A 21558-nucleotide genomic window follows, 5' to 3' on the forward strand; every position below is an offset into this window, starting at 1 on the left:
ACAATTCCAAAACTACTGTCTTATACACAGTGTAAGGGGATAAAGAATATGTACATAAGGATGTATGAATGAGTGATGGTACAGAGCAGCATACAGTAGATGGTATCGAGTACAGTATATACATATGAGATGAGTATGTAGACAAAGTAAACAAAGTGGCATAGTTAAAGTGGCTAGTGATACATGTATTACATAAGGATGCAGTCGATGATGTAGAGTACAGTATATACGTATGCATATGAGATGAATAATGTAGGGTAAGTAACATTATATAAGGTAGCATTGTTTAAAGTGGCTAGTGATATATTTACATCATTTCCCATCAATTCCCATTATTAGAGTGGCTGGAGTTGAGTCAGTGTCAATGACAGTGTGTTGGCAGCAGCCACTCAATGTTAGTGGTGGCTGTTTAACAGTCTGATGGCCTTGAGATAGAAGCTGTTTTTCAGTCTCTCGGTCCCAGCTTTGATGCACCTGTACTGACCTCGCCTTCTGGATGATAGCGGGGTGAACAGGCAGTGGCTCGGGTGGTTGATGTCCTTGATGATCTTTATGGCCTTCCTGTAACATCGGGTGGTGTAGGTGTCCTGGAGGGCAGGTCGTTTTCCCCAGGTGATGTGTTGTACAGACCTCACTACCCTCTGGAGAGCCTTACGGTTGAGGGCGGAGCAGTTGCCGTACCAGGCGGTGATACAGCCCGCCAGGATGCTCTCGATTGTGCATCTGTAGAAGTTTGTGAGTGCTTTTGGTGACAAGCCGAAATTTCTTCAGCCTCCTGAGGTTGAAGAGGCGCTGCTGCGCCTTCTTCACGACGCTGTCAGTGTGAGTGGGCCAATTCAGTTTGTCTGTGATGTGTATGCCGAGGAACTTAAAACTTGCTACCCTCTCAACTACTGTTCCATCAATGTGGATAGGGGGGTGTTCCCTCTGCTGTTTCCTGAAGTCCACAATCATCTCCTTAGTTTTGTTGACGTTCATCTTCAGCAAGGGCATTGAAGATGAAACGTGGCTGGGTCTTTCAGCATGACAATGATCCCAAACACACTGCCCGGGCAACGAAGGAGTGGCTTCGTAAGAAGCATTTCAAGGTCCTGGAGTGGCCTTGGAGGGAGTTGAAAGTCCATGTTGCCCAGCAACAGCCCCAAAACATCACTGCTCTAGAGGAGATCTGCATGGAGGAACAGGCCAAAATACCAGCAACAGTGTGTGAAAACCTTGTGAAGACTTACAGAAAACATTTGACCTCTGTCATTGCCAACAAAGGGTATATACCAAATACTTATTTTCCACCATAATTTGCAAATACATTCATAAAAAATTCTACAATGTGATTTTCTGTTTTTTTTTCTCCTCATTTTGTCTGTCATAGTTGAAGTGTACCTATGATGAAAATTACAGGCCTCTCTCATCTTTTTAAGTGGGAGAACTTGCACAATTGGTGGCTGACTAAATACTTTTTTGCCCCACTGTATAGGTGTATCTAAAAGTTTAATGAACGATCATAATGTTTTAACATGTAGGCTAGCGCATGCTATTAGTGAATAATTTATCTGACCTTTTACCCTAACAAAGCTTAAGATCTTCACATGGTCACTCACGGTCAACAGGAAAACTAGGTTTCAACAGTTATATAGAAATATACAGTATAATGCTTACTTAGCCTTCTATGGAAGGATGGACAGATCCACACTGTAGACATAGTACTTCATGGTTACATTAGATTTATTGCAGTTAAGGTTTACTTAGTGTTTAGAAAATTAGAGCAGATCTCACAGGGTGAGAGAGGGGGCTTAAATGTCATTCTGAAGCAGCAGAGATAGACGGCTGGGGTCCAGTCCCGTGTGGTGCCAACAGGAATGGTCTCTCTCAGGATTTCTTTTACCCAGAACTGACCTTTACTAGTCCTCTCAGACCCGGTTACATTCAAACAGTCGTACCGACAATGTCACCATGCATCATTAAGTTGGACCACAGACAATCCTAGCACATTCCAACAACTATTGTCATAGTGAAATATCTCTTCTATTGAGCTTGCCATAGTGTTATTTTAAAATTCCAGAAAAAAAAATCCAGTGTTCTAAGGTGTGTCATGGCAAGGTGTGTTTACAGTTCAAATGTGTTATTTTGGTGTTTCACAACTACAACAAGGCAACTAGGGAGCTAAATGTTTAGCCTAAACCAAACTCTTGGCTCCTACAGTAGATATATCTACTTTTTCCAATCACCTCTTCCTCTCTCACCTATTTCCTCCTCTCTCACCTATTTCCTCCTCCCTCTGTTTTGCCTCCTTTGCTTGCCCTCCACTTCTCCCTTACGTCCTCTCTCTCAGTTTCAGCTGTGCATCAGACCAGTGAGTGAAGTAATCACTGCTGCGATGGGGCAGACTTATTGTTGTTCCTAGTCCATATCCTCCTATGAACCTCCACAGTGGAGTGGGGGAGGAACAACCCTTAACAAGCACTTCAGCATGAGGAGGGGATACTTGCAGGTTAGGGGGAATGGTGGGGTATTTGAGTAGGCTAGTCGTGCAGCACAGGTTCAACCCTGTTAAGGAGGCGCAGGAAAAACCAACAGTCGATCTATTCACTTGTTCTTCCTCTTCAAGGTGGGCGGATGTGGTGACGCATGAGGTTGGGGGTGTGTCTTGGGCGTAGCACTCTCCCTCTTGGGAGTGTTGTTGAGGATGTCCAGGCTCTTGCGACTGGACGAGATGACATCAGCCACAAACTTGGTGCAGTCCACACAGACATCCCGCAGGCTGCAGCCATGGGCGTACAGGTGGGGGAACTCCTCCTCCACAGACCGGCGGGAGAGAGTGCGCAAAGATCTGTGGAGAGGGAGACAGGTGTTATAACCCTTCAGTGGAGTGCTCTGAGTATATAACATGACCATGAACACTCTGATCAGGTTGCATTGGCCTGGAGTTTTTCCCGGTCAGGGCACATGGTTTGGAACAACTCTAGGCCCTACACATCTATAATGGCCTAAAGGGGGACATTAAAGACTGACTGCGGAGTAATCAGATGGGTAAATATTACATAATGGATACTTAGAGATCTGAGTGAAATGGAGGAGTTACATAACAAATGCTGAGAGATCTAGAGGATGGCAAGTGATTGGATTAAGCACGTGAGTTACTATTGGCTGGGGTGAGCAAAGACGTCCTCTGCTGAGGTAAAGAGATCCAGTTCAGTGGCCATGAAGTAACTCAAATAGACTGAAATATATACTGTACAGGTAAACAAGACTCACTTGTAAACCTCACTCTTGCGACCATGGCTCTTTGGGCTGCTGTGAAAGCCCACAGTGTAGACTGGGATGTGGGCCATCTTCTTGGAAGGAATCTTCATCTGTGGCAGAGGGTGAGGGAAAATAGATAGTTAAAATGGGCATGGGTGAGGAGAAAGAGGAAGAGGAGTAGGACGTTTGAAGAACTGAGAGAGATCATATATCTGCAGGAGAAAGTGAAGAGGAAATGGCAGACTTAATAAGATGAGGAAATATGAGAAGACAGAGCTGCGAGAATGAGGGAGAAACAATGTCACAAAACATCAACCTCAACAGAACCTCAAAGCACAATCACAAACTATACTGAACAAAAAAATAAACACAACATGTAAAGTGTCGGTCCCATGTTTCATGAGCTGGATTAAAAGAACCAAGAAATGTTCTATATCACAAAAAGCTTATTTCTCTGAAATGTTGTGCACAAATTTGCTTACATCCCTGTTAGTGAGCATTTCTCCTTTGCCAAGAAAATCCATCCACCTGACAGGTATGGTATATCAATAAGCTGAATAAATAGCATGATCATTACACAAGTGCACCTTGTGCTGGGGACAATAAAAGGCCACTAAAATATACAGTTTTGTCACACAACACAATGCCACAAATGTCTCAAGTTTTGAGGGAGTGTCCAATTGGCATGCTGACTGCAGGAATGTCCACCAGAGCTGTTGCCAGATAATTTAATGTTAATTTCTCTACCATAAACTGCCTCCAACGTTGTTTTAGAAAATTTGGCAGTACGTCCAACTGGCCTCACAACCGCAGACCATATGTAACCACACCAGCTCAGTACCTCTACATCCAGCTTCTTCACCTGCGGGATCGTCTTAGACCAGCCACCCGGACATCTGATGAAACTGAGGAGTATTTCTGTTTGTAATAAATCCCTTTTGTGGGGAAAAACTCATTCTGATTGGCTGGGCCTGGCTTCTCAGTGGGTGGACCTATGCCCTCCCAGGCCCACCCATGACTGCATCATGTGAAGTCCATATATTAGGGCCTAATTTATTTATTTAATTTGACTGACTTCCTTATATGAAATGTAACTCAGTAAAACCGTTGAAATTGTTGCGTTTACATTTTTGTTCAGTATATATTCAGAACCATGAACTTACAAAACAGAACAACACAACAAAGACAAACCACAATCTCACACGACAAACTACAACAGCCCAGACCTAAAACCTATTTAGCACAGAAACACAAATCCAAATGGTCTGATGACTGAGGTACAAATTAAAATAATTGACATGATTAAAAGCACAGAATAATATTATGAGCCACCACAGAACATATTTTGCTCGTCTAAAGATATATACTGTATATTGAATACAGACCACATTAGCAGAAAGAACTGTGAAAACATGACACATTCCAAAAACATGAATTTGCATTTACACTGTCAAATAGGAAGGGGCTGTAGGATACCTTTGCACTGCAGGATCCACAGACAGACCTGAAGGAGAGAGAACCACAGGGACAGAGCTAAGAATCCCCTGAATTACACTGCCAACAAAACATATGGCGCTATTCAATCAAACCCACAATGGTATGTGAAAAAGCAACATTATTCTTGTTTTTCTTGACCAAGTTTAAATGAATTGAATATGGTGTTATTTCAAAAGGTGCATGTACTAATGCAACACTACTACTACATACTGTGTAGTGTTTACTGACCTTTTACAGAGCAGGCAGGTGGATGGCCAGGAAAAGAGGGGGAATTTAATTCTGCAGCAACAGCACACCTGGGACACACATACATATACAATCAATAAAACCTCGCTCATAAGGCTTTAAGAGAATAATATGAAAGAATATGATGTAACTGCCTGTACCTTGCCTCTCCTCAGATTGTAATACAGTTCCTTGTTCTGGAGGTACTTCTCCATCTCTGCTTTCACCAGCACACGACGCACATTGATGACCTCATCGACTGTTAAGGCAAGACTCTCCACTGGGTGACTGAATTCCTCCTTCACAGGGATATAGAGAGGGGTTGAGTAGGTAGATAGGAGATCGCATAGATTAGTCAGGTCAGGTTGAAGTGGAGCACCCAGGGGAAGCAGTGTGGAGAGGTGATCAAAGACAATGGGCCACTCACCATCCACTTGGGTTTATAGCCACCCCGAGAGCTGGAGCCAGTCTCTGCCCCTTCTGTGGTCTCATCCACTGAGCTGAGAGAGATACGGGCAGGGGAGAGGGGCACCCAGCCTGGCACAGGAAGAGGGAGGGAGGGAGGGAGAGACGAAGAGAGGGAAGGGGGGGACAGACAGACAGACAGACAGACAGACAGACAGACAGACAGACAGACAGACAGACAGACAGACAGACAGACAGACAGACAGACAGACAGACAGACAGACAGACAGACAGACACAGACAGAGACAGACAGAGACAGACAGACAGACAGACAGACAGACAGACAGACAGACAGACAAAGACAGACAAAATGAGCTGTCAATGAAATAAATGAGTGGTGACATCTAGTGTTTTTATCTGTTTGTTTTTGGTGGAGTATAACACATGCAGGAACACTTGCAAGAAGATCACAGCAGATCCTTTTTTGACATTCAAGAGGGGAACTAAATTGGGGTCGGAGTAAATCCAAATTAGGCTAGGTATTAGTAGTAAGACTTTGTATGTGATGTAACCTCTAAGACTAAATAAGTGCCAATGCTAAATGTAAAGGAAGCAGGAGCGAGGACTAACCCTGTGACATGGCTGTAGACTCCTATGGGGTTTAACCACAGCCAAGTCTTACGATTAGACCAAGGACCAAACAACTAGAAAACAACAGCAGGGTAAATGTAGGCTAATGTAAATCAGCTGCTCATCACTACATTTTGGACAAGTCTGTGATGAGAAGGGGCTGACATTCCCCTAAAAGAGTGGCGACAACTCACTGAACCCCCATTTGTTTTTGTTCTCTCCTACTATGGTCAAAACCAGGTCAAAACCAACTCGGTCGGCTTGTGGTTACAGAGTCCGCCCTGAGATTGGAAAGTTGAGAGTTAAGGGGATAGATTGGGGGTAAGGGCCTCCATTCTGGCTAAGGCTTGTGTAAGGAGATGGAGAACTTACTTACTAACTAACTATGGTCAACACATCTCCCTCATCTCACCAATCAAGGGGCGTAAGAAATCAATCAAACCCATTAGCTGTTTTCCTCCTAGCATTTTATGGATATAGTTCTTATCTGTACAGCTTTATATGTTTATTATATCCATCATGAAGCCCTAAAACAAACTCTATTGCATTTGATTTATTTATTTAACATTTTTTAACAGTTTACACCAATGTGTTTTATTTGCAATTATATTATTTTTTTGTCAGGCTTGCTTTTCAACATAAATAAATATTTGACATGACAAAAATACCAAAATATCTGTTTCATAAACTGATTACAGTAATTCATGACTGGAGCTACAGTATCACATGAATACAGTAAATGTATCCCTCTGTTGACCAAGACCTGAAACTGTCTGCAGTGAAAGGAGGCTCAGTGAGCATACTGACCTCTGTGCGTGGGGTGTGGCCCAGCCCCTGAGAGCGTGTGTGACCGTGGTCTCTCCCCCCTCCACAACACAGCCCTTCCCAGATGGGCGGATTCGGACAGTGAGGGGAGAATCTCCCCCCTGAGCTCAGCCAGGTCATGTTCAGAGAAGGAGCGGTCCCGTTTCATGGATGTGGGAAAACTCTCAGCCCGGCAGAGCTCTCCTGGAGACTCCTCATCCTGCAGCAACAACAAGACAGGAGGAGGAGGAAATGGAACATGACTTCTTGTGCGAGAGGTTTAATTGTTAGATGGTGTTGTAGTTATCTTCTCTCTTTCCTCTCACCTCCAAAATACTCATCTCCTCCATCTCCTGAAGAGTAGGAGCTTTGAGCAGAACACGAGGATGAGATGGGGGGTGGGACCTAAGCTCTGAGACTGACAGGTCAATGCAGGAAGTAGATTTGAAATCACACAGGAAGGCGGGTGCCAGACAGGGCAAGGAGCCAAACGCTGGGGAATGAAACACAACACACAAACACTGAACTCTCAAACACATTTAGAATACATGCCACGCTAGGTAGATGCTACGTGTATGGGTCGTTCTTGAATCGCGGTGGTATTTGCAACCATGAAAAACACTTAAAGGACAAATAGTCCAATCAAATTTCATTTATACTTATGGGCCCTTTCCAACAATGCAGAGAAAAAGAAAATAGATAAATAAATAATAATGAGGGAAATAAGTATTTGACCCCTCTGCAAAACATGACTTAGTACTTGGTGGCAAAACCCTTGTTGGCAATTACAGAGTTCAAACATTTCCTGTAGTTTCTTGTAGTGGTTACCAGGTTTGCACACATCTCAGGAGGGATTTTGTCCCACTCCTCTTTGCAGATCTTCTCCAAGTCATTAAGGTTTCGAGAGTGATGTTTGGCAACTCGAACCTTCAGCTCCCTCCACAAATGTTCTATGGGATTAAGGTCTGGTGACTGCCTACGCCACTCCAGGACCTTAATGTGCTTCTTCTTGAGCCACTCCTTTGTTGCCTTGATCGTGTGTTTTGAGTCATTGTCATGCTGGAATACCCATCCACAACCCATTTTCAATGCCCTGGCTGAGGGCACCGTCCATCGTCCCTTTGAGGAAGTTGTCCTGTCCCCTTAGCAGAAAAACACCCCCAAAAAGCATGTTTCCACCTCCATGTTTGACGGTGGGGATGGTGTTCTTGGGGTCATAGGCAGCATTCCTCCTCCTCCAAAGACAGCGAGTTGAGTTGATGCCAAAGAGCTCCATTTTAGTCTCATCTGACCACAACACTTTCACCCAGTTGTCCTCTGAATCATTCAGATGTTCAATGGCAAACTTCAGACGGGCATGTATATGTGCTTTCTTAAGCAGGGGGACCTTGCGGGCGCTGCAGGATTTCAGTCCTTCACGGCGTAGTGTGTTACCAATTGTTTTCTTGGTGACTATGGTCCTAGCTGCCTTGAGATCATTGACAAGATCCTCCCGTGTAGTTCTGGGCAGATTCCTCACCGTTCTCATGATCATTGCAACTCCACGAGGTGAGATCCTGCATGGAGCCCTAAGGCCGAGGGAGATTGGCAGTTATTTTGTGTTTCTTCCATTTTCAAATAATCGCACCAACTGTTGTCACCTTCTCACCAAGCTGCTTGGAAATGGTCTTGTAGCCCATCCTTGGAAAGCTCTTTGGTCTTGGCCATGGTGGAGAGTTTGGAATCTGATTGATTGCTTCTGTGTACAGGTGTCTTTTATACAGGTAACCAACTGAGATTAGGAGCACTGCCTTTAAGAGTGTGCTCCTAATCTCAACTCATTACCTTTATAAAATACACCTGGGAGCCAAAAATCATTCTGATTGAGAGGGGGTCAAATTTATATTTCGCTCAATAAAATGCAAATAAATGTATAACATTTTTGACGTGATTTTCTGGATTTTTTTGTTGTTATTCTGTTTCTCACTGTTCAAATAAACCTACCATTAAAGTTATAGACTGATCATTTCTACAGTGGAGGCTGCTGAGGGGAGGACAGCTCATAATGATGGCTAGAACGGAGCAAATGGAATGGCATCAAACCGTGTGTTTGATGTTTTTGATACCCTTCTACTTATTCTGACCCAGCCATTACCACAAGCTCATCCTCCCAAATTAAGGTGCCACCAGCCTCCTGTGGTTAACTATTTAACAAATTATTTTCACAGTCTTATGGCATGGGGTATAAGCTGTTCAGGGTCCTGTTGATTCCAGACTTGGTGCATCGGTACCTCTTGCAGTGTGGTAGCAGAGAAAACAGTCTATGAATAGGGTGGCTGGAGTCTTTGATCTTTTTAGGGGCTTCCTCTGACATTGCCTCGTATAGAGGTCCTGGATGGCAGAGAGCTCGGCCCCAGTGATGTACTGGGCCATACACACTACCCTTTGTGGTGCCTTGTGGTCAGATGCCAAGCAGTTGCTATACCAAGTGTTGATGCAGTGGATCAAGATGCTCTCAATGGTGCAGCTGTAGAACGTTTTGAGAATCTGAGGGCTCATGCAAAACCTTTTCAGCCTCCTGAGAGGGAAGAGGCTTTATCGTGCCCTCTTCACGACTGTGTTGGTGTGTGTGTACCATGAAAGATCCTTAGTGATATGGACACGGAGGAACTTTGAGTTCTCGACCAGCTCCACTACAGCCCCGTGAATATGAACGGGGGAATGCTCGGCCCTCTGTTTCCTGTAGTCCACGATCAGCTCCTTCGTCTCACTGACGTTGAGGGAGAGGTTGTTGCCATGGCACTACACTGCCACGTCTCTGACCTCCTCCCTATAGGCAAGTTCTTCCACTTAAAAAGATGATAGAGGCCTGTAATTTTCATCATAGGTACAATTCAACTATGACAGACAAAATGAGAAAGAAATCCAGAAAATCACATTGTAGGATTTTTGGAGCTGGTCCAGGGTGTCTGGGATGATGGTGTTGATGTGAGCTGGGAAATTTGGTATCACTTTTACCTTTTTAAACATGCTGGCTGGAGTTTACTGTTATCTATTGCCATGGAAGGAGAGTTGTGACATAGGCCGAGTGGGACTCTGTTAAAACGTATGTCATGGCTTTCAAATGTGAGTACTACGGGGCGTAGTCATTTAAACAGGTTACCCTGGTGTTCTTGGGCACAGGGACTATGGTGGTCTGCTTGAAACATGTAGGTATTACAGACTGGGTGAAAATATCAGTGAAGACACTTACCAGTTACACATCATACATGTTTTTGTTTTATATTGATCTGTTTATCAATGATAAAACATAATGCAAGTCCTTTATACTGCCAGACTTTATGTTTATGCATTGTTTCAAATCATTAAGAGTGTATTGATGCACCCCTGCATCAATCTAAGTAACATCATTTGAAAAATCCCAATCAAAATCTGTCAGTTTAAGCTGAATATAACTTTCTTTTGCCTGGGCTGTGTCTCAATTCACCACATCCACATCTGCGGTGGAAGGTGGCCGAATTACAGCGGTGTTTGTCAGATCATGAGAAATCTCGAAAATCGCTCTCCTCATGAAAACAAAAATAAGGAGTTAAACGTGTCCAAAAAAACGACTTCCTGAGCTTTCTTAAAAACACTTCAATACTTTATTCCTCATGATTTATTTTTTGACTGTCTTTTCTGCCATTTATGACTGTGTTATTCAATGCGTTTCTATGGGCTATAGTAGTAAAGGTCAAATTCGTGGTATGATCATCTTAAAACAACTCCATAGGTTAGTTTTTTAAAAGAAAAATATATATATATTAAGCATTTCGCTACACCCTCAATAACATCTGCTAAAAACGTGTACGTGACCAATAAAATTTGATTATATATTTTTTAAAGGATTGATGACCTTGGTGTTATTACTCCTCCTGGAGTGTTACTACTCCTCCTGGAGTGTTACTACCACTCCTGGAGTGTTACTACCACTCCTGGAGTGTTACTACTACTTCTGGAGTATTACTACTACTCCTGGAGTGTTACTACTCCTCCTGGAGTGTTACTACTCCTCCTGGAGTGTTACTACTCCTCCTTTACTACTCCTCCTGGAGTGTTACTACTTCCCCTGGAGTGTTACTACTACTCCTGGAGTGTTACTACTACTCCTGGAGTGTTACTACCACTCCTGGAGTGTTACTGCTCTGGAGTGTTACTACTCCTCCTGGAGTGTTACTACTCCTCCTGGAGTGTTACTACCTCTCCTGGAGTGTTACTGCTCTGGAGTGTTACTACTACTCCTGGAGTGTTACTACTACTCCTGGAGTGTTACTACTTCTCCTGGAGTGTTACGACTCCTCCTGGAGTGTTACGACTCCTCCTGGAGTGTTACAACTCCTCCTGGAGTGTTACTACTCCTCCTGGAGTGTTACTACTTCCCCTGGAGTGTTACTGCTCTGGAGTGTTACTACTACGACTACTCCTGGAGTGTTACTACTACTCCTGGAGTGTTACTACCTCTCCTGGAGTGTTACTGCTCTGGAGTGTTACTACTCCTCCTGGAGTGTTACTACTCCTCCTGGAGTGTTACTACTCCTCCTGGAGTGTTACTACTACTACTCCTGGAATGTTACTACTCCTCCTGGAGTGTTACTACTACTCCTCCTGGAGTGTTACTGCTCTGGAGTGTTACTACTCCTCCTGGAGTGTTACTACTTCTCCTGGAGTGTTACTACTTCTCCTGGAGTGTTACTGCTCTGGAGTGTTACTACTACTACTACTCCTGGAGTGTTACTACTACTTCTCCTGGAGTGTTACTACTACTTCTCCTGGAGTGTTACTACTCCTCCTGGAGTGTTACTACTCCTCCTGGAGTGTTACTACTCCTACTCCTGGAATGTTACTAATCCTACTCCTGGAATGTTACTACTCCTACTCCTGGAATGTTACTACTCCTCCTGGAGTGTTACTGCTCTGGAGTGTTACTACTCCTCCTGGAGTGTTACTACTCCTCCTGGAGTGTTACTACTCCTCCTGGAGTGTTACTGCTCTGGAGTGTTACTGCTCTGGAGTGTTACTGCTCTGGAGTGTTACTACTCTGGAGTGTTACTACTCCTGCTGGAGTGTTACTACTCTGGAGTGTTACTATTCCTCCTGGAGTGTTACTATTCCTCCTGGAGTGTTACTGCTCTGGAGTGTTACTACTCCTCCTGGAGTGTTACTGCTCTGGAGTGTTACTACTCCTCCTGGAGTGTTACTGCTCTGGAGTGTTACTATTCTGGAGTGTTACTACTCCTACTGGAGTGTTCCTACTGGAGTGTTACTACTCCTACTGGAGTGTTACTACTCCCCCTGGAGTGTTACTAGTCATACTGGAGTGTTACTAATCTGGAGTGTTCCTACTCCTCCTGGAGTGTTCCTACTCCTCCTGGAGTGTTCCTACTCCTACTGGAGTGTTACTACTCCTACTGGAGGCACAATATTATCATAATGGTAAAAAAAATGTTTTAAGTCATTAAGCTACCATATTAGTTGATTTAGAATGAGAATATATTGCAATTTTAAAAAAATCAATAAAACTGAAGTACATTTTTTCCAAAATGCCACCATAATTGAAGAACGACCCATATAGTTCTAAGTGTTAATGCACTGTCAGTGATGCCCATACATCTCTTGGAGCCGGGTGAGTCCACAGGCTTCAGTTTGCGCTCCTGTTTGATTTCAGCAAGGACGCGTTCGTGAAGGGACTGCTGCTCCTGAGGAGGAGGGGGCAGGTTGCGCTCTGACGCCTAGCATGCAACACAACACAACACACAGGTAGACTGAGAACACAGGAGAAACAAACACAGACACACAGGACCCAGTCTCAGACTGTGTCTCACTGACCAGTCTATGCACAAGGTACTGGCACAGTGCAGTCACATCAACAGAAGGGTGATCGCATTTAAAATACTCAAATGCGGGATGATTTCGTGGCACAGTGTAGCCTTTTTTTGTCACCCACCGCTCATGGTGTAGTGCTAATGACATCATCATTTCTTAAATTTGGATCGACAGATGTAGCCTATTGTATATCATTATAGAATATGCATAAAATGCATCCTCCAATTGCAATTTCTGCCATACTGTGTGGGCATATACCCACATACCCTCAAACACCAAGTTAGGCATACCTCATTTTCAAAATAGGCCATCATCACTTTCTCGTAAATGAGAATTCTTCACGTTTTACAGCGAAACGTCCAAATCTGCATTGAGTTACTGTTTTGTGAGCACATTAGAGCAGTGTTAACAAACGTTATAGCCTTCCCATATTCTGATTCAATCATGGAAGTCCAGAGCGGACATATGAATAAAACAATTTAAAATCCCTAATTTTGACATCACAAAATACATTTCTTGTGATTGGGACATAAACATTTTTTGTTGTTGAGATCATCAGATCAACTATAAATAGGAGTGGACTTATTGATGATAGATTGACAGTATGGCTGGGGAGGCAGAGCCCATGGTGGATCAGCACATCCATTTTTATTTTGATTAAGGATTAACCCAGGTAGAATTTGCATTATGTCTGTCAGTTACAGATGGCTTCCAGTTTTGACTCCAATACAATACCATTTTAAAGATGTAAAAGTACAGTTGCATTACTATTTTAAACGGATTGAATCTGGAATGTTCAGTGCAAGAAAAGTTACCACAACTGTGGTTGCAGACTACCAATGAAAGTTAACGAAAGTTTACCAGTCTACCATTGTAGATTTAGTTTAATCTCTTTAATAGGGAGGTTGGCCTGTCAATAGCAGCAAAAACAAAGTTACAAACAACAATTAACAAGTAGTACAGAAAAATATAAATAGTCAAACAGGTGAAGTGAATCACATGTTGAGGTTTCTAAATAAATAGGCCCAGGCCTATACACTAGCACATGGCTACCGACAAGAGATGTGCCCTAATGAAAGGTCTTAGATCTTTGTAGAGTCTTTGGTCCACAATGACACTGCTGTCAATCTACCATCAATACGTCCACTCCTATTGATAGAGTTTATCTCGTAAGGTGAACAAAACAACTTTTGTTATGTCGTGATCTTGAGATAATTAATTCTTGATCTCGATATAATGAGTGTCACGTTCGTCGTCAGGATGGGACCAAGGCGCAGCGTGGTATGCGTACATTCTTATTTATTTAAAGAATGAACACAGAACAAACTAACAAAATAACAAAATGAAACGTGAAGCTATATAAACGAGTGCTGACAGGCAACTACACATAGACAAGATCCCACAAACACCAAATGGCTACCTAAATATGATCCCCAATCAGAGACAACGATAAACAGCTGTCTCTGATTGAGAACCATATCAGGCCAGCATAGAAATACAAAACCCCCTAGACCTACAACAACCCTAGACATACAAAAACCCTAGACAATACAAAAACTAACGTACTCACGCTAGTCACATCCTGACCTAAGCAAAATATTTTAAAAGAGATAACTATTGTTAGGGCGTGACAACTTTCCTTTATTCATACGTCCTCTTTGGACTTCCATAGTCCTCTCCAAGTTTAGCTGGAATTTAGCCCGAAAGGATTTTAAAAATGTGATTGGTTTATGATAGGCCTATGACATTGCCTATGTCTCGCTACACATAATATCAGATCTCAATAACAATTGGAGAAGTGTTTAACCTCACCAGTACTACATCCTTATTATATACATTTGTTCATAAGCCAACGTGACTGCAAGAGACAGGTTGGAATTTCTAACTGAAATATGGGACAAATGAACTTTTTTTTGCCTTCCAAATGAATGGTGTTTGAATTTGTTAATAAAATGCAGGACATTGTTGTTTGGTTGCGGGAAAAAGGGACAAAATGCAGGACTGTCCCACACAATCCGGGACATGTGGTCACCCTAGTCAACAGAATAAATGTAATTGAAGGGACACTCACTGGTTTCAGTGGAGGGCGAGACCTGATGAAGTCCAAAATAAACTCATGGGCATTTCTTTTCACTCGTGTGGGGATGTCACCATCCTCCTACAGAGAGAAAATGAGTGAGGGCTGGGAGATACATACAGGAGAAATAACTACTGTCCTACATTAATCACTACATTTCCCATGAAAATGGGTTGAATTATAGGTTGTATAATTCTGTGTTAATTCTGTCTAATCCATTGATCAAGAATCTATCAGTACCAATACCCAGCTCACCATGACTTTCCGCAGCTGGAACTTGCGGCTGCGGATGTCCTGCATGAGCATCTCAAAGGGAGTGAGGCTGAACTCAGTGGGCAGTGTGTCAAACTCATGCTCCTGCACCTTCTTCAGTTTCACCCCCTGTCTCAGCTCCTTCATCAACTGGACCCAGAGACGAGTCTGAAATACACATATACAGTGCCTTCAGAAAGTATTCATACCCCTTTACTTTTTACATATTTTGTTGTGTTACAGTCTGAATTTAAAATGGATTCAATTGAGATTGTGTCACTGATCTACACGCAATACTCCATAATGTCCAAGTGGAATTTTATTTGTAGAAAATGTTCACACAAAAAAAACATTTAAAAGCTGAAATGTCTATGGTCAATAAGTATTTAACCCCTTTGTTATGGCAAGCCTAAAAAGTGTTGGAGTAACAATGTGCTTAACAAATGACATAATAACTTGCATGGACTCATTCAGTGTTCAATAATAGTTCTTAATATGATATCTGTACCCCACACATACAATTATCTGTAAGGTCACTCAATCGAGCAGTGAATTTTAAGCAAAGATTCAACCACAAAGACCAGGGAGGTTTTTTTAATGTCTTGCAATGTCTTGTGATTGATAAATGTACATTTTAAAAAAGTACAAAAATAATAGACGTTGAATATCCCATTGAGCATGGTGAAGTTATGAATTAGGCTTTGGATGGTCTATCAATACACCCAGTCACCACAAAGATACAGGCATCCTTCCTAACTCAGTTGCAGTTGAGGAAGGGAAAAAAGATGTGCTGTGTACGTAGAGTTCCACGTTTAATTCATTGAAACTCACAAAAACAATAAAGAGCAACAAAACGTGACGTTCTGTAGAGCTCACAGGCATCAACACAAAAAACATGATTCCACAAAACCCAGTGGGGAAATGGCTGCCTAAATGTGATCCCCAATCAGAGACAACGATAAACAGCTGCCTCTGATTGGGAACCATATCAGGCCAACATAGAAATAAATGCACTAGATCACCCACCCTAGTCACAGCCCGACCTAACCAAAATAGAGAATAAAAAGGCTCTCTATAGCCAGGACGTGACAATTGTAGTTACTCCACAATACTAACCTAAATGACAGAGTGAAAAAAAGAAGCTTGTACAGAATAAACATATTACAAAACATGCATTCTGTTTGCAACATGGCACTTAAGTAATACTGCAAAAGATGTGGCAAAGAAATTCACTTTTTGTCCTGAATACAAAGCGTTGTGTTTGGGGAAAATCCAACACAACACATCACTGAGTATCACCTCATATTTTCAAGCATGGTGGTGGCTGTTAAGGGTATGCTTGTCATCGGAAAGGACTAAGAAGTTTTTTAGGATAAAAAGAAACGGAACACAGCTAAACACAGGAAAAATCTTAAGATGAAAACCTGTTTCAGTCTTCATCCCAACAAACACTGGGAGACAAATTCCCCTTTCATTAGGACAATATCCTAAACCACAATGCCAAATCTACACTGGAGTTGCTTACCAAGATGACAGTGAATGTTTCTGCGTGGCCTAGTTGCAATTTTGACTTAAATCTGCTTGAAAGTCTATGACAAGACTTGAAAATTGCTGTCTAGCAATGATCAACAACCAACTTGAAGAATTAAAAAAATGAAGGCAAATATTGTACAATCCAGGTATGCAAAGATCTTAGAGACTTACCCAGAAACCCTCACAGCTATAAACCCATTTTAATTCCACTTTGTAAAACAATCAAATTTGGAAAAAGTCAAGAGGTGTGAATACTTTCTGAAGGCAGTGTATTCTCACACATAAGCCCTCATGTACCTCGCACACCCCATCAACCCAATGAAAGAACATATCCTCACCTACACACACAGTGACACAGACAACACACACAATCCCTGAATCTCACCCAGTCTGTGTGTTTCAGTGCATCGATCTCAGCTTGATCTTCCTGAGGATCCTCTCCATTGATCTTCTTCAACATCTACAGTGAAATGATAATACACTGATGATAACACAACTTTTCAGTTAACAATTACTTCAGAGCTTTACACATGACAGCTCTGTAATCCTTGATACAGAGACAAATCGGGAACATACCTCCTTGGCATTTCGGATTTTGATCAGAAAGGTTTGCAGCTCAAGAGTCTCAACGAACAAGGCTCTGCACACAGCCTGGTAGTGCTCCGGAGCAAGAACAGGGTTTGCCAATCTGGAGGTGCACAGCGTCATCACCTGGCTGAATGTACACACTGGTCTTATAGCCCCCTTTTCTCCCTCCTCTTCCTCTTCCTCCTGTCCACTGTAGCCCTCATCTGTTGTTCCATTGCCACTGCCGGAGTCAGCCTGCAGGCTATGATCTCCTCCTGCCATGCGCTCAATGAGCCGCTCCAGCTGAGGACTCAGCTCCCGCTCCTCACTGTCATCCAGTCCCCAGTCTAGGGCCTGGTAGATGGCCACGCCCAGAGACTGAACCAGCTGAGGAAACAGAAGCGAGTGATAGAGGAAATAAATAGGACTGAACCGCTGGAGACCTTGAGGTGGAGGGAAAATGGCCAGCTCCAAATACGGAGACCGGCACAGCAGACGTGCGCTTATAGTTGATAAAAGAGGGAAAAGACTGACATTCACCTATGACAGTGGGTTGTATATTACAGGGTGGGGATGAGGGGTTCAAAAACTCACCTGGCGCTCTGTGATTGGTGGAAGGGGAGGTCCATCTGTGTCATCTATGAAGACAAGAAAGTAGGCATGCAGCTGCATTACCTTGGCAACAAAGTGTTTTATGCCTGCTCTCCTCCCTGACATGGGCTGGAAATCTCCATTAATTTCACACATTTTTTATACAATATATTCTGTGTTGATCTGAGAAATATTGGCTTCTTAGATCTGAAAAAGATTATAACTCCCTTAATATAGCGTTGGGTTACTTTGCATTTCTTGGGTCTAAATATGAATAGAAAATATGATATACAGAAGAAAATACAGACAAGATGCATCATTTTCCCACCTTTGATCCCTTTATGGCTCTAGAATGCGCCTTTTTAATTTCACAGTCATCACATTCTATATATCTCATGTGCTGCATTCACAACTCAGCTAGCCAGTAGCGGCTCAGTTTTCTGTGTGTACAGGGAAGCACAGGGCTCAGATGTCATTCATGACACCTGGGAGGCCTGAAACTACACGTTCAGCACAGCAGCCCTGCAGAACCGGAGACTGGTGGAGAGGCCTGGGTGAGGGGTCAGTGCTACTCTTTCTGTCCAGAACAAAGCACTGAAAGCAGGGCCAGGCCCAGAGAAACAGAGGCTATCTAAATATATCTGTGCCGTGGGAAAAAGAATCTGCCTGACACAAAGTGATAGTACTGTTCTCTTTCAGGAGGGTGAAGACATTTCTATTCAAGCCCATCAGAAGCAGAGTAATAGATCCTTTCTGAACCATAAGACAGGTTTCATTATGGCCGGTCAGGTTCATGTAACCAATGAAACAGACAGCGTCTCTGAGAGAACATGTAGTCTTTCATCTTGTGCATGTCTGGTGATGATAGTTTGGCTGCGTTTAGACAGGCAGCCCAATTCTGATATTTTTTTCACTAATTGGCCAATCAGTCTAAAGACCAATTTGCGGGAAAAAAAGATGAGAATTGGACTGCCTGTGTAAACACAGCCTTATTTCTCTTTCAGGCAATATTTTCAAGATTTCATCTATTTTGGTACTGTTTTATCTCTGCTGCCCCTGTGGTTTCCCCCACACTCAAATTATGGACCATGTCATCTGTTGCCATGGAAATATGGGGGACAAGAAATGTACAAAAAAAACAGAGGGAGTTAAAAAATAAATACAAGCATATCAGAGAGAACTATAGGGAAAAGAGAGGGCGGGGGACAGAATATAGAGAGAGTGAGATTACTAGTGACCTCACCAGGTCCAACTTCCTGGTGACCTCATTCATAATCAGTATAAAACACACCCTTAGTAGGCTAACCTTAACCCTTAACCAACCATCCCTGTAGCCTACTTCATTACTCACTCATTTGCCAGGGTTAAGTAATTGTGATGACCAGACAGGTTGTGATGTGTGATGAAAGTTCAGAACAACATATGTATTCAACTCTACCCATACAGACCAACTGCATCAATAATGCAATACAATTGGGTCATCAGCAAGAACATATGTACCATACATATGCACTAATATCCTTTTGTTGAGCCCATTAAATTGACTGACTATCTTCTGTAAATGGTCCCATAAATGTAAACAAAAACAAAAACATCCAAGAAACACCCCTCCTAAGTAAACAACTCCCAAGACTGACCAGTGAGGCTGTAGTGAGCTATCAATACTGTCTCTGTTATTAATCTGATTTACATGGTTCTTTATATACTTTTTGTCGTTGATCAATCATAATAAAAACAAAGTATTTATATATTTGGGCCTATACAACTCTGTCTCAGCAACTGATCTATAGCCTAAACTATTGGATGAATTATTGTCCAACTTGTGACATAATTTTACTTGTATTACCTCTTACAAACGAACCTATTTAAAATGAAATAGAACATTAGCATAATGCTAAGTTGATTTCATATTGTTCTCTACTTTGTGTTATTTCCATGCCCTTAATAATGTTGCAACATTTCGTAATCTACTAGCCTACTATCTCTTTCCACTCCCAATTGTATCCTTTATTTTTTCATGCCATGGCCCAGTTAGTTACGCCAGCAACTCTGTTTTTATTGTTTTTCTTTGGGCCCTGAGCCCATAGTGCACCCAGGTATTTTCTTGGCATCCAAAGGGATCCTTTAACCGAAACACTTGTGAATGGTAAACAGATTACAAATCTGCACAATATGTCTAAACTCTAAACCTTCTGTAACAAGTCGATACATGGGGGAATTCCACTTTAATAATAATTGCCAATCCAAGCCATCCCTGTGTGGGGAGGGAGTGCGACTGACGCATTTATTGTAAATTGCCCATTCAAAACAATATACCATGTTGCAATTATAGCCTACAAATAGGGAATCAATAGCCTATCAAATTCATTGAGCAATAGCTGAAAAGCCTATAATAAATTATATTGTAGGCTACAGTTTAGATGAAGGTATTTTGGTGCAGCACATGGCAGTCAGGAAGTTAGATAAATAAATGAGCTAACAGAGCTCTCTTACCTGGTTCTTGCTTTGGGGAAACCGTCCCATCCCTGAGTAGGAGTATAGAGGACGGGTCCTTCACCCTGTAAACTCCACCAGTCACAGTGGCCGGGCGCGGCACTCTCAACCAGCTGCAGCATTGATAACACATCGCCCAAGCCTGCTCCTCGTTTATGGGCTGCTCGTAAGATTTCAGCACTTCTTCAAGAGACACTTCTCTGGGGTCGCTCAGGTCCCGCGCCTCTGCCCGGTCCGTGGAAGCAGACACCCTTGAATCTCCATCCTTGGCGCTTCTGTTTGTTGATCTGGCCATGGCTGCGGTAGGCGACCGATCCCATTACTCCGCCGGCTCGGAGGCCATTATATGTTCCCGCCGGGTTCCTTCCTTCCCCACAGCACGCCAACTCAACTGCCGCAGCTGCGAGTTACCATAACAGTAAACGAAAGCGATCTTTGATCTGCATGAATTTCAATCAGTGCCGAAAGGAGAGGAGGCGGAAACCTTACGCCAGTGTCGCAATCAACCTGCAAGGAGAAAAAAAAGGGAAAACTTGTTGAAAATGTTTGACCAGCGACCGACCATACGTGGTAAACAATGATGAAGAGATATATTCATCTTTAACGCGTATTGTTATTGAGAGAATAGACCATAACCTTAGGTTTGACCGCCTGGTTCCCCAGATTTTTGGCTCCACTGCAGCGTATCCCAACAGCCGCTGTGCTCCGCCCCTGTCTCACTCATCCAGAGCATCATCCAACCAACCCACAAAATATTGAACCCACCATCCTATCAAAGTAGGCTACAGGGCGATCAACAGAAGCAGTGCATCATGCAGAAACTCATTCATGACATTCAACCCATATGTAGGCCCAAGGAAATAATAGCCAGCTGACTACAAATAAGAGCTTGGAAAGGGTTTATAAGTAGTTATAGACTGTTCATCATTAGTTAATATAGGATAGCGTAGTTTAAGTAATAACCTTGTAATAAGCATTGCTTGAAAATGTCATTCATTGACTACAGCTCAGCGTTCAACACTATTGTCCCCTCCAAGCTTAGGACCATGGGACAGAACAACTCCCTCTGCAACTGGAAACTGGACTTCCTGAGGGGCTGACCCCAGGTGGTAGGGGAGGCAACATCACCTCTGCCACACTGACCCTCAACATGGGGGCCCGAAAGGGGTGTGTGCTTAGTCCCCTCCTATTCACCCACGACTGCGTGGCCACATTCAACTTCAACACCATCAAGATTGCTGACGACACGATGGTGGTTGGCTTGATCACATTGGACGATGAGACAAGTAGGAGGTGTGGTGGCGGGACAACATCTCCCTCAACAAGACCAATGAGCTAATCGTGGGCTTACAGGAAAGGGGGGACAAGCACGCCCCCATCCATATTAGTGGGACTGCACTGG

General features: G+C 43.0%; 1 protein-coding gene across 1 annotated transcript; it reads right to left on the reverse strand.

The window, feature by feature from the left end:
• Positions 1-1701: 1701 nt before the first annotated feature.
• Positions 1702-21232, reverse strand: LOC124037833 (protein spire homolog 2-like). The gene is made up of 16 exons (XM_046352950.1): positions 20793-21232; positions 20157-20663; positions 17667-17710; positions 17082-17459; positions 16891-16965; positions 14976-15140; positions 14715-14801; positions 12429-12549; positions 7129-7295; positions 6806-7022; positions 5390-5499; positions 5124-5261; positions 4966-5033; positions 4717-4744; positions 3253-3350; positions 1702-2827 (listed from the first exon to the last, which is right to left on the reverse strand). The coding sequence occupies exons 2-16, from the start codon at positions 20449-20451 to the stop codon at positions 2584-2586; spliced, it is 2235 nt and encodes a 744-aa protein (XP_046208906.1). The 5' UTR covers positions 20452-20663; positions 20793-21232; the 3' UTR covers positions 1702-2583.
• Positions 21233-21558: the final 326 nt, after the last annotated feature.

Source organism: Oncorhynchus gorbuscha, linkage group LG01, assembly GCF_021184085.1.
Source record: "Oncorhynchus gorbuscha isolate QuinsamMale2020 ecotype Even-year linkage group LG01, OgorEven_v1.0, whole genome shotgun sequence".
NCBI lineage: Eukaryota > Metazoa > Chordata > Actinopteri > Salmoniformes > Salmonidae > Oncorhynchus > Oncorhynchus gorbuscha.

Bases quoted from the DNA above. Each gene is read 5' to 3' on its own strand.
- LOC124037833 (XM_046352950.1), bottom strand. From the start codon at position 20,451: ATGGCCAGATCAACAAACAGAAGCGCCAAGGATGGAGATTCAAGGGTG. The intron at 17,460-17,666 runs GTGAGTTTTTGA...CTGTTTCCTCAG, and splicing joins CACCAATCACAGAGCGCCAG to CTGGTTCAGTCTCTGGGCGT. The intron at 2,828-3,252 runs GTGAGTCTTGTT...CCCTCTCCACAG, and splicing joins CGCAAGAGTGAGGTTTACAA to ATCTTTGCGCACTCTCTCCC.